At 38.3% G+C, this 27,296-nt stretch overlaps 4 protein-coding genes across 8 annotated transcripts in view; 1 reads left to right on the forward strand and 3 right to left on the reverse strand.

Annotated features, from left to right (window-relative positions):
• The window catches only part of LOC101483364 (uncharacterized), a 31,344-nt gene extending 26,997 nt beyond the window's left edge, over positions 1-4,347 (reverse strand). The window contains exons 1-2 of the mRNA XM_004551090.3: positions 4,126-4,347; positions 674-758 (exon numbers count right to left, since the gene is read on the reverse strand). Of these exons, the coding sequence (XP_004551147.3) occupies positions 674-758; positions 4,126-4,146 (106 nt within the window). The 5' untranslated portion in view covers positions 4,147-4,347. The remainder of the gene's footprint in view (positions 1-673; positions 759-4,125) is intronic.
• A 1,001-nt stretch (positions 4,348-5,348) lies between these two features.
• snrnp48 (small nuclear ribonucleoprotein 48 (U11/U12)) lies at positions 5,349-12,771 on the reverse strand. Its single transcript, XM_004551091.3, has 9 exons — positions 12,519-12,771; positions 11,251-11,364; positions 10,974-11,034; positions 10,365-10,445; positions 8,476-8,655; positions 8,237-8,358; positions 6,933-7,036; positions 6,697-6,819; positions 5,349-5,572 (listed from the first exon to the last, which is right to left on the reverse strand). The coding sequence occupies exons 1-9, from the start codon at positions 12,663-12,665 to the stop codon at positions 5,476-5,478; spliced, it is 1,029 nt and encodes a 342-aa protein (XP_004551148.3). The 5' UTR covers positions 12,666-12,771; the 3' UTR covers positions 5,349-5,475.
• Positions 12,772-12,924: 153 nt separating this feature from the next.
• Positions 12,925-17,441, reverse strand: LOC143421112 (uncharacterized). Of its 5 annotated transcripts, none has more exons than XM_076890172.1 (6): positions 17,308-17,426; positions 16,060-16,092; positions 15,299-15,576; positions 14,096-14,383; positions 13,816-13,885; positions 12,925-13,620 (listed from the first exon to the last, which is right to left on the reverse strand). In XM_076890172.1, exons 3-6 carry the CDS (start codon positions 15,462-15,464, stop codon positions 13,548-13,550), a joined length of 597 nt encoding a protein of 198 aa, XP_076746287.1. In that variant the 5' UTR covers positions 15,465-15,576; positions 16,060-16,092; positions 17,308-17,426; the 3' UTR covers positions 12,925-13,547. The 5 variants fall into 5 exon arrangements, with proteins under 5 accessions (XP_076746287.1, XP_076746286.1, XP_076746289.1 ...); XM_076890171.1 differs by having other exon boundaries at positions 13,816-13,888; XM_076890174.1 differs by having other exon boundaries at positions 13,816-13,888; positions 15,299-15,398; positions 17,308-17,420.
• On the forward strand, positions 16,895-26,436 carry sri (sorcin). Its single transcript, XM_024804306.2, has 9 exons — positions 16,895-17,042; positions 17,203-17,257; positions 22,449-22,493; positions 22,658-22,727; positions 23,393-23,436; positions 23,600-23,747; positions 24,218-24,331; positions 24,626-24,684; positions 26,077-26,436. Exons 2-9 carry the CDS (start codon positions 17,210-17,212, stop codon positions 26,101-26,103), a joined length of 555 nt encoding a protein of 184 aa, XP_024660074.2. The 5' UTR covers positions 16,895-17,042; positions 17,203-17,209; the 3' UTR covers positions 26,104-26,436.
• Positions 26,437-27,296: the final 860 nt, after the last annotated feature.

A 27,296-nucleotide genomic window follows, 5' to 3' on the forward strand; every position in this document is an offset into this window, starting at 1 on the left:
AGACATGCAAAATACATGAGGTAAGAACTCAGTATGAGACACATGGGAAAATGTGACTCGTTTTAGGGGTATGATTCCTGTTTTGAGTGTGCACGATCCCGGGTTCAATTCCCTGATGAGCCCTTAACTTACAGCAAATGTGGGAGGATAAAAGTTGCATCATACTGTACATACAGATCAACAACTTCCAAAAACACCTCTCCTCTCTTGCAAAACTGTGATTTGAGTCAGTGCATTAAAGTTTATGAATAAAGTGAAGTTACAATCGGAAGGGTTTTTTGTTGAAAAAACAAAGAAACAAACAATAATTTGTGGTAATAATTGAATAAATATGAGTTTGTAATGAATATGTGATAAATTTTGTGCTCGCCTAACAATGCAATTCATTTAAAGTTGTTACTTTTTTTCTCCACATAAGCCTTTACTTGACTATGATATTAAACAAGAAAGTTACTAATGAGTTGTGAAGGTACTTTTTAAAAGTAATTAAGCAGTGTTTATCATAATTAACTGTCGATTAGTTACCTAGAAGAAACCAGTTTACAATATTCCTCAGCTGGATTCTATAATTGTGTTATCTGTCACCTGTTGTTCTTTAGTAAAACAAGGCTAAACAGCTATTGTTTCACCTGAGGTTAAAGTTAAATCAGTGTCAGCATGAGGAAGCCCTGACCTGAGTGGTATCCAGAAAATTCCTCCTGGCAGTGAGAAGAGACGGCAAACAGCATGAACACGAGCAGCCCCGAGAGGAGCGACGCCTGCAGGGGACACATCAAATACAGCAGATAGACTCATGCAACACAATTCACCATTTCACACAACCTGAATGAATATTAAACTGTAAACTAAGATGTCACTGCTGGATGAGTTTGTTTTCTGACCCACTGTTCCTACTACAAGTGCTGTCAGCTGTATTTAAATAAATCCCTCCATTTGACTCTATTAATTAAATTAAATTAATTAAATTAAATTAGGTTTAATTAAATAATTAAACCAACTAACTTTTGATTGGCTGCTTCTTGCACACTAAGAATTTGAACGGCAGGTGGGTGGGGCTCCTGTATTCACAAACAGTTAAGTGCATTTAATGACCACCAGAGATGGGCAGTAACGTGTTATTGTAATCTGATTACTACAAAAAGTAATTAGATTACTCTTACTTTCCCGTAAGCACGCTGCATTACTGCGTTACTAAACCGTGATTTGTGTGTGAGAGTGTCTGATGACAATGACGTAAGCGCGTGCGACGTCAGTGGCAGCAACAGATGTGTAAATCAACATCTGAGCAAGCACCTGGCCTTCTGCCATGGGAATGTGAAATTCACAGAGAAAGCGCCGGATCCCCCCACTGACAACTGCAAGAAACACTCGTCTGCTTGACTTCTGCATTTCTGTCATTGCAGGTGCTCATTGGTCTATCCTTTGAGGGATAGGTCCCCGTTTTAAATCGTAGACAAGCCCTAACTACACAAAGACTGTTGCAAACTATTCTACTTTGAAGAGTGCCCATGCTGAACCTCATGTTTTTAGATTTGAGTCCCTTGTTGGTATTTTTTTTTAATGTTATGCACAAAAAGGGTATCAATTAGCTGTCTGTGAGGTAGCTCATCCATCTCGTGATCCATCATATTTCACAGGCTAAAAACAAACTAATTATTCTACAGGGACTGCAGCAGTGCTTCTTTCTCTGTGAAGTGAAACTGTAAACAAACAAGGTTTAAAAAAAAAAAAAAAAAAAAAAGATTGCAATCATGCTGATGTAGTTTTGCACCACTTTGACTTAGCAAAGACTTGTTTGACCTCGTTTTTTACACTGGGAGTATTTTGACCGCTTTATAGGGGCTTTTTAGTTCCAGGAGACTTGATAAGTCAGATTCTTTCTTCCATTTACTCAGTGCATCATGTAAAGTGTTTTTACATTGTAAACTTTTATATAGGATCCAACCAACTTTATTTTATTTCAGAAAAAGAAAAAGTTTAAAGTAATCATGAGCTGCATAAACAGCCTAAAGGGAGTGTTAAGTATATTGATCAACAGAAATTCAGCATAATTCAGCTCTAATTCCAGTCTTCAGTCTTGTTGCCTCAGCTCAGGTGACTGATTACTGCCAGGTTTTATGGCTCTGCTTAGACCAGTGACAGGTGTTATACTGCCCTCTGGAGGTAGCATAGTAAACTACTGGTAGGATACTGACAGAATACAATCCTATGGCAGTTTTTGTATTAGCCAAACAAATTTTTAATAGAAAAACAAAACTCCTTAATTCTAAAGGTCTTTGTTTATTTCCATGTTATTTTTTCCAGCACTGTAAACGCTATGTGCAAATATTGATTTAACCCACACGGTCAGTCTGATTGAATGAATAATAGGCAGGTTATCTGTGAAGCCTTTCCTGACTCACAGTGGTTTTTCATTCAATCACCTCTAGGCTGCATTCCTGAAATGCTCTTTTTGAAGGACTTCCTAAAAGGACCATCATTGGCTTCAGCTTAATAACCTTTCAACAGAAATTTGAATAACTAAAACTAATAACCATGTTAACCAGTTTTAGCAGAGCTGCACTGGCATAAGAAATTTTTTGCACAAGTGATTTTAAAATACTCCTTCTTGTATTTAAAGTCTTTTTTTTTTTTAATTTAAAAGTTTACTTTAAGTTCTAACTCACAGTCATAGATCTTACACTGTCACTTGTTGGACAACCAATGACAAGTATCAAAAACATCAGAAGTGAAGCAACCGCTTTCACTGATGAACCTCCTGACCTCAGAGCAGAACTTGATGCATCAAATATGATCAGAGAAGTGTTTGGGTGGGCTATACCAACAAAGGAGAATGCTGTTTGCCTGAGAATTAAACAGACTGAGGTTTCTTTGTCAGGAGGAAGACTGCTGAGCACTTCTCAGACTCATCTGACATTCCTGAAGCCTCACTGTGAGGCTGCAGACCAGCACAGGAAAAACCTGCCCTGTACCTGGAAGGCTGTGTATTAGATTTTAACACAAGGTCACTGAACTGGATAAAAGGAGGATAAAAATGACCACAACCACATTTTTGTAATCATTTCCGAAACCTCAGATCAAACCTTTTGAAAAAGAATTTTGGGAAGATTCAAACCTTGAAAAGGTCAAATGAGCTCAGCTTCTCTGGTGTTAAAGAATCCCTCACTCTTATATTGTTTCTTTATTCAAGTAACAATTTATTCATATAATATTGCCCTGAATAAAGTAGCAAAAAGAGCTCATTATCCAATAATTTAGCAAGAACATTTGCCACATTTCTGCTAGACAAATGTTGCCTTGTTAACCTTTATTAGAGGCTAGTTTGTGCATGAATTTAAACAACCCAAGAGAACAGCTGTAACAGACCATACAAGCAAATTCAAACCCAATTAACTCTGCCCTGTTGGACCTCTGGGGCAGTGAGGTAGTGAATACTCTCACATTTCATATTTAACTTTTTTGTTCATATTTGTGGATTGCTATAAAGAAACAAAGGCTGCTCCAACATTCCCAATGTGTGCAAAATCTATTTGGTCACATGGCCAAACATTACACCATGTACAAATTTCCCTTTGGCCTTGTTGTGAATTCTAGAGAAAAATCCAAAGTCAGCAAAGAATCTAAACAAAGCCTGCTCTGTGAATTAAAAAGCTTCCCCAGAACCTAAAAATTACCCACAAACATTCATCAGAAATGTCTGCTCAGCAAAATGACTCCCACACAGATGACTTACTGAACAGCTGAATACAGAATTAGTTTATGATGTATTGCACCAAAATGACTTTAAAAATGAAAATAAATTACAAGTTATACTTCAGTAAACAACAACAAAAAAGTTTTTTAGATAAATTCTGTCTGCAGATTTTGCAGATTTAGACGCTAACACAAACAAAAAGAGAAGATCTGCATTTTTAATATGGAAGTTAAATTAATTATATCGAAATTTTTAAGGCCTATATCAACATTTTAAGGTCCTGCTAACAGCCTGAGAGGCACTTTATAGACTGTCCAGTGGACTAAGGATAAACTAAAACCTTCCCCTGATTATTTTACCATAAGCAACATTTAACAGTTCCCTCAAAATGTGCAGGGCCAAATCCACATATGATGATAATCTCATCTTACCTTATCACAGGAGGCCCCCATGGTGCTGCACAGTGATTCCCTCTAGACCAGACCTGCTAAAGGATTCTTTGGGGATATATGGATGAGAACAAAAACAGCCAGATTTTACGTTCCCTGAGGAGTTTCCCTTACACTATTATCACCCCAACGGTTCCCCTGTACTCTCGTCTCTCCAGGATCCGTCAGGTTCCCAGGCACGGACGGGATCCTGTTCGACTTTTTTTTGTTCCTCTCGTCCTCTATCTGTGCTTCTCAAAAGGGTGAGAAATACCAGATCCAGAATCCAGCATGAGCAGAGAAAAACCAGGACAGAAGGAAGATGAATAGATTTTGGGGTTTTGTGTCTTCACATTAATGTCTAGATCACATTTCCATGTGCTGCTGTCTGGAGTTGCAAAACAGTTTTAACATCTGATTAAAAAAAAACTGTTTTGAGGATTGTAATCATCTAGACCACAATTTGCACCCATAATCATGCCTTGTATTTCCTCTCATGAGCTAAATAAAAATACATTCAAAATAAACTATCATTTAACGATTTTTCAAGCTTCAGCGAAACTTTTTCAAATTAGTTTAGTGAGGAACACATTTTACCCTCAGAACAAGATTTCTTAAATCAAAAGACCGAATGTTTTGCTGTGTTGCAATTTCAAACAATGATGTCATTTATGCCAACACAAATAGATTGTGTGACTATAGAGACAATTAATGATAATGATAATAATAATTTGTTATATAAACTGGTCATTTTTATATTCTTCAACCTAGGAACAAGAATCACAGGTGCATAGTTTTGCAACTATTCTTCAGTGAACAGTCAGATTTAGTTTTTATGTTCTTCCTGAAAGTCTGAACTCTTTATCAGACTATTAATTTAAATATCTGTAAAATGATCACCCTACATTTACTTGCAGTGTTTTTTGTTTTTTTTTATAAACAGACCGCACAAACCCCCTTTACTCCATTTTCTTAATGACTTTCCAGGTAAACACACCCAAACTTACAGCAAAGACTAAAGGCCAAAAAATAACCTTTGAACTTATGGTGAAAGTAGGACAGTTAAGACACTCCTGTCTGAGATTCCAAGTTATCATTAAAAAAGAAAAAAAAAAAAAACCCAGCCAATCATGCAGAGGGAGGTAAGATGTGGCTGTGTTGTAAAACGCCAAAGTGCTGATTGAAAATGGTGTCAGTGAAGCAAAATAAAACTCAACCAGTGAATGTTCAGTTTAAAGACTTTATTGCGTTTAAATCTTTACAAAATGCATCAGTGTGTAAACCTATTTTTAGTCTCGCCTTGTGAACACTGCGACTTCAGAGTCGACTTCAGTCACTGCAGATTCAGCACTCTCACTTCTCCTTCTCCCTGTCTCTCTCATCTTTCTTCTTCTTCTTTTTCTTCTTTTTATCGTGGTGGTGGTGGTGGTCATCTGGGGAATGGGAATCCCTGTGAAGATCCAAAAAGTCCAAGTTAACTCTGCAGTATGCAAAATACATTTTGGTGTTACAAAACAAGATATTTTCAATCATTAACCCTTTAAGACCTACCATAGAACCAAGTCCGCCAGAGCTTATAGTATATTTTTACATGCTGTGGAGCCATTTTTTGGAGCATTTCAAGTTGCTATACATCAATACAACCATTATAGCCCAAATTTTAATAATATGCATGCATTAAGTGCATAGTAATTACATAAATTGCAAAAAAGTGCAATAAACTACAAAAAAATTGAAAATCGTTTTTGATTTTTTGACATATATTTCTAGTTAGAGAAATTTAAGAGGCTTGTCCCTCAAAACTGTAAATACAAAAATGTTGCACAAACTAGTTTCCCACCAAAGGAAATTTATTTTAAGTGTCTTCATAGTTTTATTTTTGAGATACACCAATTTTCATATACTGCAGGAAAAACGAAAAAATATATTATAGTGCAAATTTGCAAAAAAGCAGCATATGCATCAAAATAAAATATTTCCAGCAGTGCAATATGAGTCCTCAGCATCCCAGAAACGTCACAGAAAGTCATAAAGTCAAACATAACTTTTAAAAACACAAGTATAGGCTCATAAGGCCACAATGGTAAAAAACTACATTTCCGCAAAATGACGTCAGTTCCGGTTTCGGGCAGGTCATGCGGTCATGTGATAGTTCGCGCTGATGGACGTAGGAAGTGTTACAAACAGCTGATCTGATCGGCAAAGCGTGTTTCTGGAATTTTATGTTTTTGTTGCTGCAAGTGCTTTTTATGCAGTTTTTGCAAAGCTGTATGTGGAAGGAAACTGTGACCTAGGACAAGCTGATGGCATCAGATGTAAGTACAACTCCTCCGGTTTCATATGCAAAAAAAATTATTGTGCTAGCTTACGTGGTTGCAGAGCTACCGGGATTTAAAAATAGTTACGCAAAATGGAGCGTGCCCGCTCCGACCGGCTTTAAAGGGTTAAGCTGTGAAGATGATGCAAATTATGTCATGTGGTTGTTTCTGTAATTGGTGTGTGGTATACAAGAGCTAGAACAGAAGATAGAACTTCCCATACACATCCACAACCCTTAGATAAGTCCTTTCTCACCTGTCCCTCCTACTCTTCTTCTTCTTGCTCTCCCTTTCGTGGCTTCGCTCCCGGCTGCGGTGGCGTTTACTGTGGGAGTGGTGAGACTCTGAGGATGGTGAGCGTCTTTCATCCACCTGCCGCCTGAAAAACAAAACAATTTTAAAAAAAATTGTCTTTAACCTATAAACTCCTCTGATGCAATATCTTAATCGTCAATGAAGCATAAAAGTGATCATGAGGAGTGCTTCGTGTACCCGTGGGAAGACTGTTCCACTCTCATCGACTCCTCTTCATCTTCCTCCTCTTTCCACTGTCTGGCAAGTTCCTCAGAATGGACGTTGATCACCTCTCTGATCACCTGCAGGGCGATCATAGAGACCACATTACTGTTTCCTAACCTTGGTTCAAACAGCAGGACCGACACGCTGAGCTTAGCATCAGATTTTCAGTTCGGAGATTCCCAGGCAGGGTTTATTTAGTATTCCAGTCAGAGTTATCATAGTTTAGCATTTTCTAATTAGTTTCTTTTTTTATTTCATTTTGACTTAAAAAATAAAAATAAAAATCTGTAGTTTCCAGTTGACTCTCTTATTTCAGTTTAGTTTTTAATGTTCAAAAATGTTTCGTTTTATTTCTTCCAGTCTTGTTATTGCTACAGTGTGAAGGGAATATATTAGAGCCAAGACTCTGGAAAATCAGTGCAGATATTATATTGAAAAACACACTGAAAGCAGTTAAAATCCCGAGTTTCAATAAACGTGTCTATTAATGCCACATTAAACAAGATCTCATCTGCCGCGACCGGTTATGGTGAGAGAAGGAAGACAAGAAAACTACTTATAAAACAAACTTTGCCTTGCTTCCCATAAATGTTTACCCTGCTCAACAGAATAAGCTAACATGTCTTTCAAAACTATACTGCTCCCACCGAAAATTCTCTGCCTGTGTGAAACAGACACACGTATTGTTGAGATCTGGGCAGTCAGTCAACAGTCAGATGACCAGCATCTTGCTCAGTAGAATCGAAACTGAATTCTTCGCCCTCTTGTCCATCAAGATAAAGCCTGTTTTGTCTCTGGGCCTTTTGAGAAACTGTCCAAATTGGAGTTGGGTAGGGTGATGTAGCAGAAAAACTGATAGTGGAGCAGAGGCTGAGAGTTTTCTGAGGAAAAGAACTACTCAACAATTTATCAGACAGTCCGTTCTTTTGCTGCTTTGTGGAAGTCAAATGATATAAATTTTAAAAAAGCGTGTCCAGCTTCATGAACACTATATGTTGAAACTCAAGAGCACAATAATAGCTCCAGTAACTGGATTTCCAAATCAGGCTCACCAAATCCACTGGTCATTTATACTGTGCTGTCTTTCGTTTTCACCATTTTAAAGTACTGTTACTTTTGACATTTCCAACTAAAGATGGGAAAAGCGGTTCTTGTGATTCACAACACCCTTCATAATTTAAAGAAAAAGTTATTTCACCTTCATCATGGATTATATATAAATGAAGTAAATGATTAGAATCAGGACAACACTTATTGTTCTTTATCAACTCATCTACCTCAGTGTAGGATTTCTTGGTGATGTGAACATTTTTGGCTCTGTAGGACTGACGCCGCCTCTTGTAGTCCCTCATTTCTGCCATCAGCTCCAGTTTAGTCTTTGGTTCATTTTGTTCTTCACCTGAACAAAAACACACACAATTTTTATGTGGACTGCACCAGAGAAAGCCAAAAAAAGTTTTCCTTCACTAAAATTACAGCAACTCTAAGTGTAGAGTTAAACTTAGTTAAATCTCACCTTTTTGGAGTTTGGACACCAAATCTACGTAGAGATCGTCATTGGAGGACGATGCTTCCTTCTGTTCATTGATGACGCCGACCACATGATTGTACAGAGCCAATCGGTCGGCAACAGTGAGATCACACACGGCTCGCTTGTGGTTCTGAGGCACGTCGACTGGCTCACCGGAGTACTGACCTGATAAAGGATCAGACAAGTTTTACAAGCTAAGTGAGAAAACACAAACTAAACTGACAAGATTTTAGTTAATTTATCTAATTTCAAATCCTGGACTTCAACCTCAAAACAGCCACCTGATCACTCAGAGTCAGAGGTTTGAGATAAGTTAAAGTTTTGCTTGTTTGGAATCCTGAAAAACAAAAAATTCAATCTTTCTGGTTTCTCTAAATTTCTAATTTTCTCTGCAGGAAACCCAACTCTAACCCCAGATGAGTCGCCAATAACCTGTTTGCTCTTAAGACATTAATGAGGTTAAAAAAACCAAATACACGTCCACATAATGCAAGTCAAATGGTTAATTATTCCTAAGATCACTTCTCAAAGTAGCTCTGTATTCAGCCAAAATTGGATTCTACATAAAAGTAATTTGGTTTTAAGTGTTAAAGTAGAAAATCATAAAAGGCGAATTTACACCATGGACCCTGTTCTCAAAAAGTGACATAGATTTAACACTGACAGGAAATAAGTGCTTAAAGTTTTTTGGGGTTTTTTTTATGTTTAGCGCCATCTTGTGCCAGCACAGAGCATGACATCATTGGGTCGGTTGGCTGCAGTCAATAGACTTACATTAGTTTATGTTAGCTAACTAGTAACAGGACCAATAACTGAGGGGAAAACATGGGGACTTAACTAAAAATCGGTTTAAGGGGGTCACGTTTGTGCTGCCCCCGGCTGTAACAATGAGTTTTATGTTAAAATCAAGGAATAAACAGTAATTGGTTGTTTTGCTAGCTGCACTAATAAGAGGAAATTCACCTGTTAGCTCTAATGTTAGGGTGAGGAACAAAGACAGAAGTTACTTTAAAGTTTAGTCCCTAGTTATTACCTAACATCAATGACTGATAACTTAGCATCAGTAAGGAACTGTGGCCTTCTACTGGAATACTTTTAGATGAAGATTTGACAGAAAGCAGAAACTACATAAGTATTTTAAACATTCAGTCTAAATATGACTGATGAGTCTACATGTATGGACTTTCCCCATCACATAAAGGGAAAAGTATTTGTATGTTCAAGGATGCAGATGTGACTGATAAGCTTCCCGCACCCAAACCCCTGTGGTTTGAAAGGATATGACAGTAAAGGATATGAGGCATGAAACCAGTGGCAGACCTCTCTAGAGCCCATCTCCTCTAATACTCACCCCAATCGCTGCAAACAGAACAAACAACACATGGATGTTAGGAGCAAAACTAGAAAAGACGTGCCGATCCTAAATTGATATTGTAAAAGCTCCTCTTTTACTAATTACTAGTACTAATTACTAGTTACTATTTGGTGAGGGTGAGAGCCAAAAAAGTGAACAATGAATTTACAATGAGTTTAGTGAGGACTTTAAAACTAATGGCATTTTTCTTGGTGTATAAAATTAAACATCTGAATATTCAAGAATAACCCTGTAAAGCATGTTTATCACTGGAGAGGCATGACCCTAATCCTAACCATTCTATCTGACCATGTCAAAGGGGGGAAAAAAACAAACTTTTTTCTTTTTCCAACATCTAACAACAGGTCTGGATTCTGAATGTAGGTCTGGTGGCGGGGTTGAGTCATCGCCAATGATGAGTTGGCGATGACAGAGTTAACTTTGTACCTTTGCTTCTAGTAAATGTACGTTGGTGTGTTGTACTTAGAAAAATAACGCACAGAATAAAATGAGCCGCTACCTTGCCAGAAGACTCCTTCCATCCTCATCATTGGTGCAGCAGATCTCGCCTGTAGGATCACCTGATGCTGGGTGGTTTTGTCTGCATGATGAATGAGAACAGAAAAAACATTACTAAAACATTCCTGACCGAAAAATTCCATCCTTACCTTCCTTTCTACTACAAATGAGTTCCACTACGCGCCAAGACAAAAGCATTATTACTTAACGTTCAAAGAACATTTAGTAAACAATGAAATGAAGGAGACATATGTTCTTTTTCCAAGAAATAAAAAAAACAGTAATATTCAAAATGATTTATATAATTAACTAGATAAAAATGGCTTTCAACAGGGCACATAACAATATACATCTTTTTTACTGCACTACAAACTTTTTAAAGTACATTTAAAAAGAACGAAGAAAACTAAATTGAGTGTTTCTTGTTGAGATTGTTTTATTTCATTTTTTTCAAAAATGAATTGTCTCTTCCTTCTTTTAGCAACACAAGTTGCAAAACTTCAAAAGAAAACAGGTGGTCTTCTAAAAAGATCTAATCTCACTAGGGTGAACTTTGGTTATACTAAAGAAAGGTGATAATTTCCAGAGAAAGTCCTCTGTGATGACTTACCCATTGTAAAGCTTCTGACGCTGGTGTTCTCATAGCTCACGGAGGGGTCGTACATCTCCGCCTGCAAAGTAGTGATAAGCTTTACAGCTCTTTCAATTATTAAACACAACTTTACATTAACACTGGAGGTTAGGAGGTTTTCAGTAGTCTGTTGCACAATAACAAGAAGCTTTTGTAGTCTACTTTACTGCTTTTGCCCTGCTGTCTCTGGTCCAATTGCCAGGTTACAGCAGCAGATTCCAGCACCAACACATTAATCTGTAACTAACTGTGTTACCTGCTCCTCGGCAGAGTAGCCCATCTTTTTTAGCTTGCAGGAGGCTTTGTGCTTCTCCATGGTCCTGACCGGGACCCTGTGGTGAGGGTCATAGGGACACTGCTCCATTGGTTCCTGAGAATGCAAGCATATTACATTAGCAAATAATGAATTTAAATTAACATCAGGTATGAATTACACAGAAGCATTATTAATATACCATTGCTGTAACACAATTACCTTCTGAAAGGTTTTATTCTGCAGTGTTTATTAAAACTGTTTTATAAGGACTAAACAACCTCATGGCCAGAATTCAATACAATCTGAATTGTGTAAATATGTATGAAAGCTAATAATAAGCATATTTTCCTATGATGTAACAACTAGCACCACAAATTAACCCCATAGCAAAACTCGTTAAAATAGGTCTAATTCAAGCTGAGAATTAAATGTCTTTGTAAAAATTGGATTTAGATGTCATTAACTTTTGTCTGCTCTCTCCCTTTGCGTTTTGCCGTTGTTTTTGTATGTCCTTCTTTCCTTGCCAAGTTCTATTGAATGCTGTTCCTAATGTAAAGTTTAAAGGGAGTTTTTCCTTTCAGTCATTGACAAATGCTGCTCAGAGCGGGAATTATGACTTGAAATGTCACTATTTTGAATCTTCAGTACCAGAAAATGATCGCCAAGAAGATACAAATGTATATGTGGTAATCAAAAGAAGGAAAACTTGTACTATTTCATGTAAACAAAGACATTTAAACCAAAGTGTAGCTTCAAAAGCATCCTCGTTGAAACTTTTGAGAAGAGCACATTAAAGAAATAAATAACAAAAAACTCAGGAAAAGAAAAGCGGCCTTAAAAAATATCCGGTAAATATTATAAGATGCAAGCATAAAAACACTATTAGAAGACACATGACATATTAATTATAGTTTTTTTTATTACATCAGACGTAGACCACTAAAATAGCCAAAATAGAACCACATTACAGCAAATAAAAGTGCCAATTGGGCGAGAGCAACCAGCAAATCTACCACCAAGCTTGAGTGACTTCAGAAAAAAAAATATTAGAAACTCACCGAAAACGCCCCAAACTTAGCTTAGCTTAGGCAGCAGAGAAAAACTCCATTATAGTCACTTAAGCAAATCTCTCTGGACTCAAACTTAGTTAAACGCTTAAATCTGATGCTGCTCTATTGCTGCTACGGAAAACAAAACATTCCGAGAAGGTTTTCTGCTGTTTTGACTGAACAATAAATGCTAACATTAGCCAAACAAACGCTAGCTACCTGGTTGGAGTTCTTGTAGTCTAGCGACCATCCCAGCGTTTCAAATATGTCGTTTATCTGTTTTTTGCACTTTTCAGTAAATTCCGTCAGCTCCTGAAGACGCTCCATGCGGTCCTGGAGAGTTAGCGGCGGTAATGAATCCGACATGATGGGTTTTTATATCAAAATGAACAAAGATTTTCCCTTGAAATCATCACAAGGATCGTTCACTGTACTGGAGAGCGGAACATCCTGCGCGCAGTGATGACGGAAGAACAATAGCGATGCATGCTGGTAGTTGAAGTCCAATAGTTGCTATATTATATTATATTATATTATATTATATTATATTATATTATATTATATTATATTATATTATATTATATTATATTATATTATATTATAAAAAATAATAGCAATTCAGAAATTAGTTGTAACTTTTTTATTTGTATACATAAGTATCAAAGACAAGGACTCATGTAGAATACAAACATATCTGATAAATACATAACTCTAAACCATACAGTCATAACGCAGTGGATTTTAGAACTGTGCAGCATAGTTTGATTCTTCTTGTCCCCTTGAGTATACTCAATTCACACTGATGGAAAATTGTTCTCCAAGTGCTCATTTCGGTATGATATAATATTTCTGTCCCATTGGTGATCGTTGTAACAGCTTAGTGCTTTGTAGGACTTTAATTGGGTGTGAGGTGTCACTCTGTCACTGTACAGTTTAATAAACATAAGAATTACTTCGGTCATATGATGTGAGTGGTGAAAAGTGATGAAATTTTAACCCAAATCAAACACCTATGGGACATCTTCTATTGGATTTTTTACTATCATCGTATAACACCAAATGATGGCATTTCTTAGAAGAGTGGCATTGACTCCCTAAGCTTTGGAGACATGTTAACACCAGGTAAGCTTTTCAGCCCTGCGTCTTCATAATACATACAAATGCATTTCATTTAAATTTGTCGTCTGACTGTGAATTAAATTTTATTTACAGAGCGTACAGTGAAACTGAGAAACACTGAAAGGCACTTCATGTGGGGTACGGCTGGTTTTCTTGTGATGTATCTGGATCCAGCAGATCATCTGCATAAATATCCTCTGTTCTGGGAAGAGATACACAAGCAACAAACTTTTTCAACCATATGTAGTATGTTTGTATGAACTGCGGTGTATTTATGTGTTAGACAAAAAAAGGTTATGAGGTGTACAAGTGTTAGTTGTGCAAAATAATGTTTAAACAGTTACTTTATTTGCTGTAATGATTTTGGTATATGATATAATAATTCTTAAATACTTACATTACTTCCAGAGTGTCTTCAACTGCAACCTCCTCTACAACCTCCACTCCAATGATCACGTTCCTCCTCACTGCTTAAATCAAATACAAGAACATTTTGATATGTCTCAAATGGATGCCTGCATAAATATATGTGTGTGTTGGCTGAATGACAACAGTAATCTCAGCTTTAAACACTCCGATGGAACATCTTAGTTCAGTACATTGAATATCACAATTGCTAAGGTAAAGGGAAAGGATATCATTAAGGAAAAGACCCTAGAAACTAGGTGTAATCTCACCTCCACAGTAGATAAATGGAGATCCTGATGAGCAGTGACCCAAAACAGCTTGTTCCCTCTGTCTATAAACACATCTCTGGGTTTCCATCCCTGGACCTCCACAGCACTGACAACCCATGAAATGCTGGAATACATCTCCTTGCTCAGCTTCAACCACTGTTATTTGCTGCAAAGGAGCACCCGCGTCATGCTGACACAGCCCTGTGCTGTTGGGAATCCCTGAGTGGACCTGAGGCTCATAGATGGACCACTGACCATCAGCAGACTGACTGATAATGTCACCACATCCTGAAGAAAGATATGTGAGATACAAAGTTAACTTGACCAATCAGTGGCTGAGGTCGAGCTATACATTACACTAAACAACAACCAAAATATACATGGCTTATTAATGCAGAGGGTGGCTTAGAGTTACACGTCATGGCTGAATCATATGTCTGAACCATCTGTTTCCTCCACCTGCTGATTAGACCTGCTGGGTTTGGACTAAAACCGTGGTCAGCAGTCAGCAGTATACTGGTACACATTCCCACGCACACATACACACACAACAAATATACAGAAATAGCAGGGAGTGTGGGGTTTCACAAACAAAAAAAACAACATTAAATAGGATTAGATTTGTTAAGATTTGTAATTTATACCATTTACTCCAGTGGTGAAAGCAGTCATGCTACCAACAGTAAGTCTTTGCAAACTCATTCTTCAGCAATAAGAGATACTTGGATTTAAATGTGACTTTTGTTACACAATGTGGCAGCTAAGGAGAGAAAAAATTGAGCATGTGTACTTGTTTAGCTCTCCTCTTGGGAAATCAACCTACACTTTCATTTTATCCACAATGATGACTTGGATCCTTATTGATATTTCTATTATTTTATTATCAGTTAATATAACTAAATACAACAGCACATCCTTTTTATTAGTCTAGGCCAGATAGTATGTGTGATATCGTTCAGTTTTTTAAATGACATTGTGATCAACTGAACACACATGCATTTTCTTTTTTTTCTTTAAAAAAATGTTATGTTTGTCATACGTTCCATGTAGATTTGCTCTCAATGAGTAAGGTTCTGTATGATGTCATTTAATAATTAGATATGCTTTTTATGCATTTTTAGTGCCTACTTTTTGTTATGTTTCCCATTTTTTAACCTGTCCTTCTGCATTTACAGCTGCAAAAACCTGACATCTCAGACCTACCTGTATTATAGCAACATACAGCTGGAAGTTCTCCTGTTTCTTCACCCTCCTCCTCTTCTTCTCGGTGGCTCACCATGACAGAAACAAGGCTCCCTGAGTGCTGAGGATGAAGACACAGAGAAGGTCTGGGTGACCAATTCCAGCATTCATGACTAAATCTGTACATCCCAGCGCCAACTTCAGCACCGTCCACTGACGCGTGTGGTTAAAGCGGTGAAACAGATTGCCTTTCTGCCTCCTAAACAAACGATGGAGCCTCTGATTGGGTTTTCTCTGGACTGGAGGTGGAAGCAGAGGAAATGACTGTATGAGCCACTTGAGAGAAGAAGCTGATTGGACTGTTTGTTTCTGCCTCTGATGTAATGTCTTACATTAAAGGATCAGTCCTGTATTTTAATCACAAAACATAAATAAATAAATAAATAAAATCAACTTCTTAGTTTTGTACCTAGCTTTCAGCAATAAAATTATTTCTTTTTGGCAAATCCAGTCATTTTTTAAATAGTAACATCTGAGAATTTATTTTTACTTAAGTGGTTATCTTTAAGGAAGGGCCAACATAAGGAAAGATTATAAGGATTTATCACAGAAAAACTATAAGTAAAAAGAAAAAAAAACATTCTGTATGTCTTAAGCAATTTAAAGTGGAATTTAAAATCTCCAGGGCATTATCATGGTAGCTTTATACTTTATAAACCACTGACAACTTTTTCTATCAATACATTTCTCCTGATTCATTTTTTGGTCTTGAGGATACTTACTGATGCAAACACTTCAATCTCATGAACAAAGTACTGCAAAACAAACAGACAAAAACAAATCATGTCAACTAAGCTAAAAGATAAATCCAGAAAGCAAAGAAAGCAAACACACTAGGAGGGCAGGGGGATAAACTAAACTTAATTTCTCTCATTCCCATTTTTTTCGTTTAATATCTCTTCCTGCTCCTCTCTCCTCCAGATGCATTTAAGGAATCGATATTTTGGTAAACAGACCTCAATGATTGATTCTGGGTCATGAGCACGAGACCAGAGGAGACAAAAAAAGAGAAACGAGAAAACCCTTAGGGAGGGTGGGAACAAAACATGGGATTAATAATAACACAAAAAACCACATGACGATTTAAGCTTTAAAATGAAACAATATGTGAACTGAATGAGGGGCCAGAATGAAACTAACACATACAAAGAGTTGCAGACAGAGACGAACATAGGAGTCAGTCACATAGAGAAAACCACTGGCAAAACAGGAAGTGTGAATAACAACGAAAACCCAGCAATCAATATTCAAAAACAGACAAAAGAAGAAAGAGAATAATAACAACATAACCAGAAATAATACAAAGATCACGACACTTTGCATTACAAAATGTGCAATAATATCTTGTTATCACACGTATGTACGTAAAAGCTTTGTACAGCAGCTCATAGATAGTAAAATGTCACTAAAGGCTTTTACCGTAAAAATTATGATTAGAAATAATTCGACTGTGGTGGTTAACCACTTTAAAACTGAAGTATTGACTGATATTTATGGTGTACATTTTTAATCCATTAATTTACTGCAGAAAGGTTTCACTTTTACAGCCAGCCCTCTTGATCATATTGGTCAATTAGAGGTCACATGTCCTCTCCTTTCCAATCAGAACTTAATGTGGTGGCTCGCACTGAGGAAAGTGGACATTTGCCCCTCCGAGGCTTCACAGTTGTCTGTTTCTTCTCTGAGGTCGTACTTTTTATATCAGGTAAGTTCACATTTAGATCTGTGCGTCATTGTACTTCACGGCACTTTATAGCCTCACTTCTCGGTGTTTTCCTGCGTACATCACCAGACACGCCCTCAGTCGCTAGATTTGTTTTGCTCTGAGTCGTTACTATTCTTATGATTATTTCGTTTTGTAACAGGAATAAGATGGCTTTTCCCGGATACGGCGCTGGCCCCGGTGGATTTCCAGGAATGGTAAGAAACCGTTAAATTGTGATGAAACGGTTTTACAGACATCAACCGACCTTCGTCCCGGGATGGGCGTCTTTTCCAACCAGTCCGGAAGTTGGACGGTTTGACAGAAATTCCGCGTTTAGATCCGTTACATACAGGTTTCCATTTGAAATAACATGCAAACATTTTGACAATATATTTGGTTTCAAAGTATCTTAAAGAATTTTTCGGCTTTAAAATGAAACTCGAGCAGTATTTGTGTGTTTTAGATTCGTACTAACTAATGACTGTATAAAGGATGCATTCCGCAATCGAGCATGTTACGGCCCTAGCAGGGCCTCCTCCTGAAGGTGCCTGTGTGGGCGTGTCCCACCACTTCTTCTGCCTGAGGTGCCACCTTTCCCTGTAACACAGCTGACTCACATCAGTAATTAAAAGTATTTAAGCCCAGGGAAAGGTGAGCTCTGGGCCAGAGTGCCATTTTGTGTGGTGTTTGCAGCTAGTGAGCTGTGTGTGTGTTTTGTGGTGTTTGCAGCTAGTGAGCTGTGTGTGTGTTTTGTGGTGTTTGCAGCTAGTGAGCTGTGTGTGTTTTGTGGTGTTTGCAGCTAGTGAGCTGTGTGTGTGTTTTGTGGTGTTTGCAGCTAGTGAGCTGTGTGTGTGTTTTGTGGTGTTTGCAGCTAGTGAGCTGTGTGTGTGTTTTGTGGTGTTTGCAGCTAGTGAGCTGTGTGTGTGTTTTGTGGTGTTTGCAGCTAGTGAGCTGTGTGTGTGTTTTGTGGTGTTTGCAGCTAGTGAGCTGTGTGTGTGTTTTGTGGTGTTTGCAGCTAGTGAGCTGTGTGTGTGTTTTGTGGTGTTTGCAGCTAGTGAGCTGTGTGTGTGTTTTGTGGTGTTTGCAGCTAGTGAGCTGTGTGTGTGTTTTGTGGTGTTTGCAGCTAGTGAGCTGTGTGTGTGTTTTGTGGTGTTTGCAGCTAGTGAGCTGCGCTTTCCTTTTGACTTTGCTTTATTGACCAACGCCTGAGTTTTGTTTGTTTTTTCTTAAATGGTGATAGCGGCTTGTCCGTCTCTCTTAGTTGAGCTACTTTAATAAAACTCTTTAATTTAACCCTTTTGCCTCCTTGACTCCTTTTTCTGACCTGGACACCTTTTGTTACTTCCCCCTCACCGCCTAGACCCCTCAGGGGAACGTAACAAGTGGGGGCTCGTCCGGGATCGTTGAAAAGGGAGTTTTGAGTTGGAATTGGTTTTTGATTATCTTGGGTTTTTTTTTTTTTTTTTTCGCCTTTAGAGGTTCAACTTCCCAGTTAAGTTAGGTGAGTGTCCAGCTGAGCTTATTAAGTTCTTCCTTCGGGCACTATTTTGTTATTTTGCCTTTTTTATTTTCGGAGTAATCCTGGGCGGGGATTAGTTCCCTGTTGGGGGTAGGCAATTCAGGGCCCCGGTCGCTGAAGTTCTGCCTTTCAAGTCGCCTCGAGCCCAGCACGCTCCAGAAGATAGGTAGGTAAAGGTTGTTGTGCTTAGGAACTGGGTAAGTTGTGTTTGTTTATTGTGTATGCTGTAAGAGGTCAGTTGGTCAGTTAAACTAAGTTGTGTAGTTTCTGAGTGAGTTGGCAGACGGGTGTGGTAGTGTCCTAATTAGGGTGTTTTCTAACCCTTCTCCGGCCCCCAAAATGGCTGATGAAGCCATCAGTGCACAGGTGTCTAGAAGCTCGTTTGTAAGCAGTAACATCCACCTGGTTCCCGTTTTCTGTGAATCCAGTGTTGAGAGCTTCTTCAGTGTGTTTGAAAGCATAGCAACTGCATTACAGTGGCCTGAAGACGTGTGGGGGGTGATGTTGCTGTGTAAATTCACAGGTAAGGCTCAGGAAGCTTGCTCTGGTCTGTCTAGGCAGGACAGCCTAGTTTATGAAAAGATTAAAAGTGCCGTCCTCCAAGCCTATGAACTTGTGCCTGAGGCCTATAGGCAGAACTTTCGAGGTTTGGAGTTGGCACAGGGTCAGTCCTACCTTGACTTTGCTCGGGAGAAGGCAAAGCTTTTTGGTAGGTGGTGCTCTGCAAGCCAGGTTCACAATTTTGGGTTGTTACGTGAGCTCATGCTTGTGGAGGATTTTAAAAACTCTGTTCCTAAGTGCATTGCTCTTTATTTAAGCGAACAGAGGGTTTCCACTTTACAGCAGGCTGCCATACTGGCAGATGAGTTTACCCTAACTCATAAAACAAATGCTGTGGAATGTGACATCCCTTCTCACTATAATACATCTTGGAGAGATAGGAGGGAGCCAGCTAACAAGGCTGAAAAAGTTGTGGTTTCGAGACCCAAAACAAAGCTTTGTTTCTTCTGCCACAACCCTGGACACCTCATTGCTGACTGTTCAAAATTGAAACTCAAACGGAAAGCCGACTCAAAGCAACAAGTGCCTGCTTTGAGAAAAGCTAGTCGTGGTTCTCAAACCGACCAGGTTGCCAGGCCTAGTAAAAGGCTACACTTGGAGCATAATTGCTCAATCGTGTCATTTAGTCAGTGTGAGAGGTCAACTAACCCTGAGCTGCTGCTGGTTGACAATGTCCCCGTTCCTCAACATGACCTGCAGGTGGACAGATCATGTATAACACCACCACTCAGACCTGCACCCCTGACTAACAAACATGCCTGTACCCGTGACCTGAGCAATCGTCTGAAAACTGTTGCAGTAAGGTCTTCTGACTGCCTGCTGTGTTCTCCACATGTGATTGCTCAAAAAAGCCCTAGCCACCACATGAGACATTGTTTTGAGGGTCTGCGGCCACCCTCAGTCAGTATTTTGAACCCGTTGAGATGGGGTTGGCAGCTTCCGCAGGCAATGCCTAACCGTTGCTATGGGGTTTGGTAGGTGGAAAGCCTGCAATTTGTTGATGCGATGGTTACGGACTTGATTAGTTGTTTTGGTTATCATAATCATTTGACAAACCACGGGTTTGTATTTATGGGAGGGGGTGTTACGGCCCTAGCAGGGCCTCCTCCTGAAGGTGCCTGTGTGGGCGTGTCCCACCACTTCTTCTGCCTGAGGTGCCACCTTTCCCTGTAACACAGCTGACTCACATCAGTAATTAAAAGTATTTAAGCCCAGGGAAAGGTGAGCTCTGGGCCAGAGTGCCATTTTGTGTGGTGTTTGCAGCTAGTGAGCTGTGTGTGTTTTGTGGTGATTGCAGCTAGTGAGCTGTTTGTGGTTTCCAGCTAGTGAGCTGCGCTTTCCTTTTGACTTTGCTTTATTGACCAACGCCTGAGTTTTGTTTGTTTTTTCTTAAATGGTGATAGCAGCTTGTCCGTCTCTCTTAGTTGAGCTACTTTAATAAAACTCTTTAATTTAACCCTTTTGCCTCCTTGACTCCTTTTTCTGACCTGGACACCTTTTGTTACTTCCCCCTCACCGCCTAGACCCCTCAGGGGAACGTAACAGAGCAAAAGTGTTGTTTTTACTTAAAAGGTACTCAGAGTATAAGATGATGTAGGCATTTGTGTTGCAAACACACAGCCATCTATTCTCTTCCGCTTATCCTTATGAGGGTCGCGGGGGGCTGGGGCCTATCCCAGGTACCAAAGGCGAGAGGCGGGCTACTACCCGGACAGGTCGGCAGCCTGATGCAGGGCATTCGCACTCACATTCACACCTATTAGCAAATTTATATTAACCATTTGACTTAACCCCACTAACTGGATGTCTTTGGGTTGTGGGGAGGAAGTCGGAAAGAAACCATGCAAACACGGAGAGAACATGTAAACCCCACACAGAAAGCCCCTCACCAGGTGGTGGAGTCAAACTCAGGATCTTCTTGTTGTGAGGGAACAATTTTAATCACACAAATACCCATGATTCTTATATTATCACATTTTACTTTAAGTAGCATCAAGTAGGATTTAATAAGCTCATAGTGGATCATATTTCTAACCTAATTGTTTCTAAAATCCTAACCATAGCACATCTGAAGCTGCCACACCTCATCAGAGCAGATAGCAGTTTGTTCACAGTGTAGTCTAAAGCAGTTAGATTTATGCTAATAATTATACTAATTATATAACAAATTTGGACTTCAAACATTTGACAGTCTCTTGTAATGATTGTATCCAGATGTGTTGTGCAGCTTTTATTTATCTATATATCTGTTATTTAGATTACAGTGTCCATTAATGACAGAAATAATGGTGTTGGAGAAGGATGGCACATCTTCTTCAATGAGGCCTCAGAAAGCAGCCACGCAAATTAGAAAATACACTGAATCATTTCAAGCCTTTTAAGTGGCAAACAGGATTGTGAAATGATCAGCTAGATGGGTTTTGGTTTATAAATCCTGTGGTTACATTTTAGTTTCTCTCAGGAGACCTGATAGAAAGTTTTTCACCCAGTCATGATTGATTTTGCCTGCTGATTTAAAATGACTGAAACTGGAGGTTGGTAACCTACATAACCTAACTATTGTTAGTGTGTGTCACTTTTACAGCTGAAGTAATTAGATGATTGAACTGTTGGTTGACAGACACACATTCATAATGCGCTTTTATCTAACACAGTCACACTACAATGGATTGAGGGCATTTCGGGGTATTACCCCAAGATTTTTCAACACATGGACTAGAGGAGCCAGGAACAATCCTACAACCTTCCGATCGTTAGACCATCCACTTCACCTGAGCCACACCTGCCTTTATGCTAAAATTCCTTTGCTAAAAACATTTTAGTCCATTGTTAGGCAACATGATGATGTCATACTAATTGATAAAGCCCTTTATATATAACCTAAATGCTAAAGGCTAAAAAGTGTCATATTTGGTTCCGTAACTAATAACTTAAAATAAATAAGTGTTTAGGAGGAGTTGGGTGGTAAAAAAGCCCCCATGAACAGACAGATAATGTCTATTATATGTGTATTATTATACACGAGTATAGTAGACTATTATTAGTATATTATATTGATATCCTTCAAGATCCTGTTGTTTTTGTGAAATATCTAAATCATCTATTTTCATTTAAAGGTTTTCATTTAAAAGCATTTAAGAAATTAAAAAATAATATGTTTATTTATATTGAGATTTTTTTATAATAAAGTTTGTATAAAGTATAGTTTGTTATTTTCATAGCAGGACATTGAGTTCTATGGAACTCAAGTATATCTACAAATACAGAATAATATGAAGAATCAGCTAAATCTCGCTGACTTTGATTTCTTTCGTTCTAACTTTCAGCAACAAGATCCTCTCTATGGTTATTTTTCAGCTGTTGCTGGTCAGGTAAGAGACAAAAGTCAAAGTCTCAAATCACTTCACTGATTTTGGACCTGATGAACTGTTGATGTAATGACCATTCATGCTTCTTTAAACCTTTGTAAAGTAGCTGATAGTTACTTAACCGTGTTGTGTATCCCACTTTGCCGTGTTTTCATAAACCCCGACAGGATGGACAGATCTCAGCAGATGAGCTGCAGCGCTGCCTCACGCAATCTGGCATCTCTGGCTCATACCAACGTAAGAGCAAAGGCTGTTTAGAATTTAAAAAGCACCTCAAACACAATACTGATTTTGGTCATTTCATTTTATATCTAAATTATATCTGTACCTCTTGTTAAATAGTACTGTGGTGTGACTTTTGGTCATAGTTATAAAAACCTTTGCTCTAAAAATCATTTAGCATTAAGGGGAACTCTCTTGTTGGCAAGCAGCAGTTTAAGTGCTAACCAGTTTCACTGGTATTGTATTCAGTGCCTCGAGACCTCGAGAACTGTTTTGCACTGTTAATGAATTCAATGAGATAGCTTAAAAACACAGAACAGCCCATAATAGTTCTGCTTTTGAAGTCTTTTTGTATGTGACAGTTGATGCAGACAGGAAACATGGGGGGACAGGTGTTGGGTTAAGAGAACGTGGTTTGTTGTAGTTGGTCAACGTTCGTTCACATTTCTTTCTGCGTGACTTCACAACTGTGGTTACATATGAGAGCAGTTAGTGTTTGTTTTTGTTCAATCTTTAAACCACCTTGTATACAGATTAAAATCAGTGTTTGTATCGGTCTGTCATACCTGTTAATAACGGTGATCTCCTTATTACACAGTTAATGTTATTTGTATATTTGCCCAGATGAATCCAAACATAGTTATCAGTTGTATCTTTATGAGCTTTGTTTCTTTCCACAGCCTTTAGCCTTGAGACATGCAGACTGATGATCAATATGTTGGACGTATCCTTCAGCTAATCATCCAAAAGACATGTTTAGTGGATTAACTGATATGATGACAGTTGCTAATGGAAAAACACTATGTGACACAGTGCGCTATAGGAAGGAAAGGAAACCATAACTTGGGTGATGTATTAAGGGTCCTTGACTGACTCTGCTATCTCAGAGGGATCTGTCCTGCACTATGGGCTTTAATGAGTTCAAGGACCTGTGGCAGGCTCTGAATGGCTGGAGGGGGACCTTCGCATCCTTTGACCGGGACCAGAGTGGGACAATAGAGGGCCGTGAGTTGCAGCAGGCCATCAACTCCATGGGTAAGAGAAAATTAAAATTAAGTTATGACTTTGACAACAGTCAGGTGTCCACTGGAGCATTGCAGCATGTTTTGCTTGCTTGAGTTATTCCCACTTTTCTTACCAATCCCAAAGAGGTGCTGTATATGTACAAGTCAGTTTAGCTGTGATGAGGGATAGAATCCAGCATCCTTGTTCGATGTAAAAATACATGTCAAAGTTTTTCTAAACCTTATACATCAAATAGAAAGGATGTTATCTAAAGTTAAAATATTTTAGTGCAAAATTCTCCAAAAGTTCATACTGACCCTTCTCTGGACAGTAGAGACTGCCTAGAAGGTCTCTAAGGGAAAAGGACTTTGAACTTTGTCCCGCATATTTCTGTGTATATGGACTATACATGCACAGACTGCCTTGGGTTTTAGAGTGGCAATAAAGTAGATGTTAGCCAAGTGCTATGACCATTAGATAATGTATGTGTGTTCATTCAGGTTACAGTCTGAGCCCTCAGGCTATGAACTGCATCATGAAGCGCTACAGTCTGAACGGCAGAATCCCCTTTGATGAGTTTGTGAGCTGCGCTGTGAGGCTCCGCGCCCTCACCGGTGAGTCGGTCAAGAAATGCATTAAACTGGACATAGCAGTAAATATTCTTGACAGAGGACCTTTCTTAGGCTCCTTGAATATTGCTTGATCCTTTTTTTTACGTGTATTTAAGTTGTAAACAGGATTAAGAGGACAACATAAAATTATGTTCTTTCATGAGGTTTTTATAGATAGTCATACAGCTTTGTTAAAACAATAAAAGAAAAGAATACCCACAATGACAGAAAAGCAAAATAAATAAATTGTGTAATAAAACTCATGTGGCTTTTTTTTAATGTGTCTTTGTTTTTCAGATCAATTTCGAAGGAGGGACACAACCCAAACTGGCAACGCCTCATTTCAGTATGACGATGTAAGTTTTTTACAGCTGACGTGTTTCTTCTTTGTCTGAAGAGTTTGTTTTAATGCCGTGTTTTCTTGTGTCAAAATAAACACAGTTTATAATTTTGTCACCAAATGCTGGAAGGTATTTAATTTGAAATTTGTGTAGAGTTTGTATTAACAGATGTGATGCTGTTAGTTTGAAAGGCAGACAAAAAACAAGCCCTCTTACAAAAACAGAGCTCCTGGGTTGGAAACAAGACTCATGAACTGTTGTACCCAATTATACAAAGAGAATTAGAAATGAAGACTCCGAGACTCGAGACTAATTTCAGATAAAGGCTTTGGTCACTGTTTAAGGAATAAGATGTTCATTATATAGTAAATATGTTCATTAAACCTAAATATGCTTTTTTTTTTAACCATAATACAGCTTTTATTCAGACAGATTACTTAAAAACACTTGAAATAATTACAAAAATCTGATAACTATTTTTTTCAAACAATGTAAAACTGTGTTTTGATGACATCACAGAACTTTAGTTTGCCAGCCGAAACACTCGAGTTGGAAGTTGCATTAAAGTTGAACAAGTGAGACTAAAGTATGTTGGAAATGAACACTGCCACCCTGTGCTTGGAAATAGTATTCCATGTGAATTCCCTGCTGCCACAATCCTGACTGTACTGTTGTTGACACTTGTTATACACTCAGCCTTTCCTTCTTGAATGGAAATTATTAATAACTTCTTGCTGTGTTGTTTTAGCAACATATCAGCTATTTCTTCACTACAGATGGGTTTAGCTCCTAGTTTGGTTCGAGGGGCTGGGCTGGACGTGGGACCTCAGTACCGTGTGTCGATCCCACAGAACTGTTCTGCATAATCTGGTTCCAAAACAGGATGTCAGTGCCTGTTTCTGAGATGTCTTGGCATCCTTTCTACAGATTTGTGATGCTGATTGTCTTTATATTTAGTATGTTTTAGAAATATATAGACATCTTGGCACATTTTAAGGTTATAAAGAAAACCTGTAAGCAACAGTGTTTTATTTGCTACAGAAAAAAAAATCTCCTAAAGACTACAAAGACTACGGGGTAGCTGTAGCTCAGGTGGTAGAGCAGGTCATCTACTGATCGGAGGGTTGGTGGTTCGTTTCCTGGCTTCCCCTAGTCTGCATGCCAAATATCCTTGGGCAAGATACTAACACCAAATATGAATTGATTGATTTCTTGTTTCTTACAGTGGCAGCAGGAAGCTGCAAACATGCCTTAACCAAACAGAAACAGTTGCCTGGAAAACTGAAACAATTGGATACATTATTAAAGTTATTACACATCCTAATAAAAATGTGATGTAGTAAAGAAAAGAATTGCTAGAGAACTGTGTAAGAGTTGTAGAGTAACATATTATCTTTGTCTCCGTAGTTTATCCAGGTCACCATGAGCATTTGAAGAGGACAGCACGAAACAGAGGGACACCCACCACCTTTTAAAATCTTATATTAATGGCATTTCTTCATATGTATTTTTACACACATTATTGTACAAAATGTCACTGAAACATTCCATTTTACCAAAAACCTTTTGTAAAGTAATGCATAGTGTTAAACTTAAGAACAAGTAACCTCGGTGTGTGCTAGTGTCATTTGAGTGCCTGTATACTGGAGCTTATTAGTGTCACTCTTACATATGCATGGGCTCTTACCACTAGTAACGATGTAAACCCGCAGGCTGGTCAGTGGCATGTGAACTTTAATGGAATTAATAAAGAAATATATGAATTTACTTATACTTTGCTTCTATTTACTTCTGTTACCTTTGGTTTAAGTTTCTGTCCTTTTAAAGCTATCTTTTCTGTCCTTTAAATGCATGCAAGACATGCAATTAAAGGACAAAAAGGTGCTTATAAATTCGGTGAAGCGTCAGGTTAATTACACTGTTTGTTATATTATTAGCTTGTGAGTTATTTTATTGGGATTTATTTCATTTGAACATTTAACATTTATATGTAAACTAGTTTTAGTGACTGTAAATAATGTATCTAGAAAAACAAATGATTGCAACATGTCTGCTTAAACTTATGCACAAAACCACAAAGTAGTCCCAGAGTATAGGCTATTTAACCCCCCCTTAAATAACATTTTAGCTTTTAGTCTACAGTAGTGAACTATATGGCATTGGGGGAAAGAGCAAAGGACCACATAGTAAGTAACAGTCTGTGTTGGGTCCACGTTTATGAGACAAATAAGAACTGCATGGAAGCGCTTCAATTTGACACAATCAAAACAGAATCTTGCTCATTGTTTTATTTCCAATGAAGACTTCATGTAATCTTCAGGAGTTTATATTTTCCACAGTTTTCCTCAGCTTTCATGACTTCGATGTGTTTAATTATGTCAGCTTGACGTGATGGTGTCAACTTGTTATCCAGATCATTTTCGTTTTTTATGTTCTTCCTCATTTGTGAGAGAATCGAAAGCACAGTATTTACCGTCAATGGGCTTATCTGTAATCATTAGAAGAAACTGTTAGAAATACGTTATAATAATTTGACAGCAAGCCTGTTACCATGTCTTATTTGTTTCATTAGCTTTTTTGTTTTTCTTCATATTTCCATTTGTACCATAAATGTAACTGCTATTTCT

This window comes from Maylandia zebra, linkage group LG11, assembly GCF_041146795.1.
Source record: "Maylandia zebra isolate NMK-2024a linkage group LG11, Mzebra_GT3a, whole genome shotgun sequence".
NCBI lineage: Eukaryota > Metazoa > Chordata > Actinopteri > Cichliformes > Cichlidae > Maylandia > Maylandia zebra.

What these genes read in the sequence shown, in the direction of transcription:
- LOC143421112 (XM_076890171.1), bottom strand. Translation starts at nt 15,464, where the DNA reads ATGTACAGATTTAGTCATGAATGCTGGAATTGGTCACCCAGACCTTCT. An exon ending in TGTATGTTGCTATAATACAG is followed by an intron (nt 14,384 to 15,298) that starts GTAGGTCTGAGA and finishes ATCTTTCTTCAG; the next exon opens with GATGTGGTGACATTATCAGT. An exon ending in GAAGACACTCTGGAAGTAAT is followed by an intron (nt 13,621 to 13,815) that starts GTAAGTATTTAA and finishes ATCTCTTCCCAG; the next exon opens with AACAGAGGATATTTATGCAG.
- snrnp48 (XM_004551091.3), bottom strand. Translation starts at nt 12,665, where the DNA reads ATGTCGGATTCATTACCGCCGCTAACTCTCCAGGACCGCATGGAGCGT. An exon ending in GTGGAACAGTCTTCCCACGG is followed by an intron (nt 6,820 to 6,932) that starts GTACACGAAGCA and finishes TTTGTTTTTCAG; the next exon opens with GCGGCAGGTGGATGAAAGAC. An exon ending in AAGAAGAGTAGGAGGGACAG is followed by an intron (nt 5,573 to 6,696) that starts GTGAGAAAGGAC and finishes GGATCTTCACAG; the next exon opens with GGATTCCCATTCCCCAGATG.
- sri (XM_024804306.2), top strand. Translation starts at nt 17,210, where the DNA reads ATGGCTTTTCCCGGATACGGCGCTGGCCCCGGTGGATTTCCAGGAATG. An exon ending in TTTCAGCTGTTGCTGGTCAG is followed by an intron (nt 22,494 to 22,657) that starts GTAAGAGACAAA and finishes AAACCCCGACAG; the next exon opens with GATGGACAGATCTCAGCAGA. An exon ending in CCTCATTTCAGTATGACGAT is followed by an intron (nt 24,685 to 26,076) that starts GTAAGTTTTTTA and finishes TTGTCTCCGTAG; the next exon opens with TTTATCCAGGTCACCATGAG.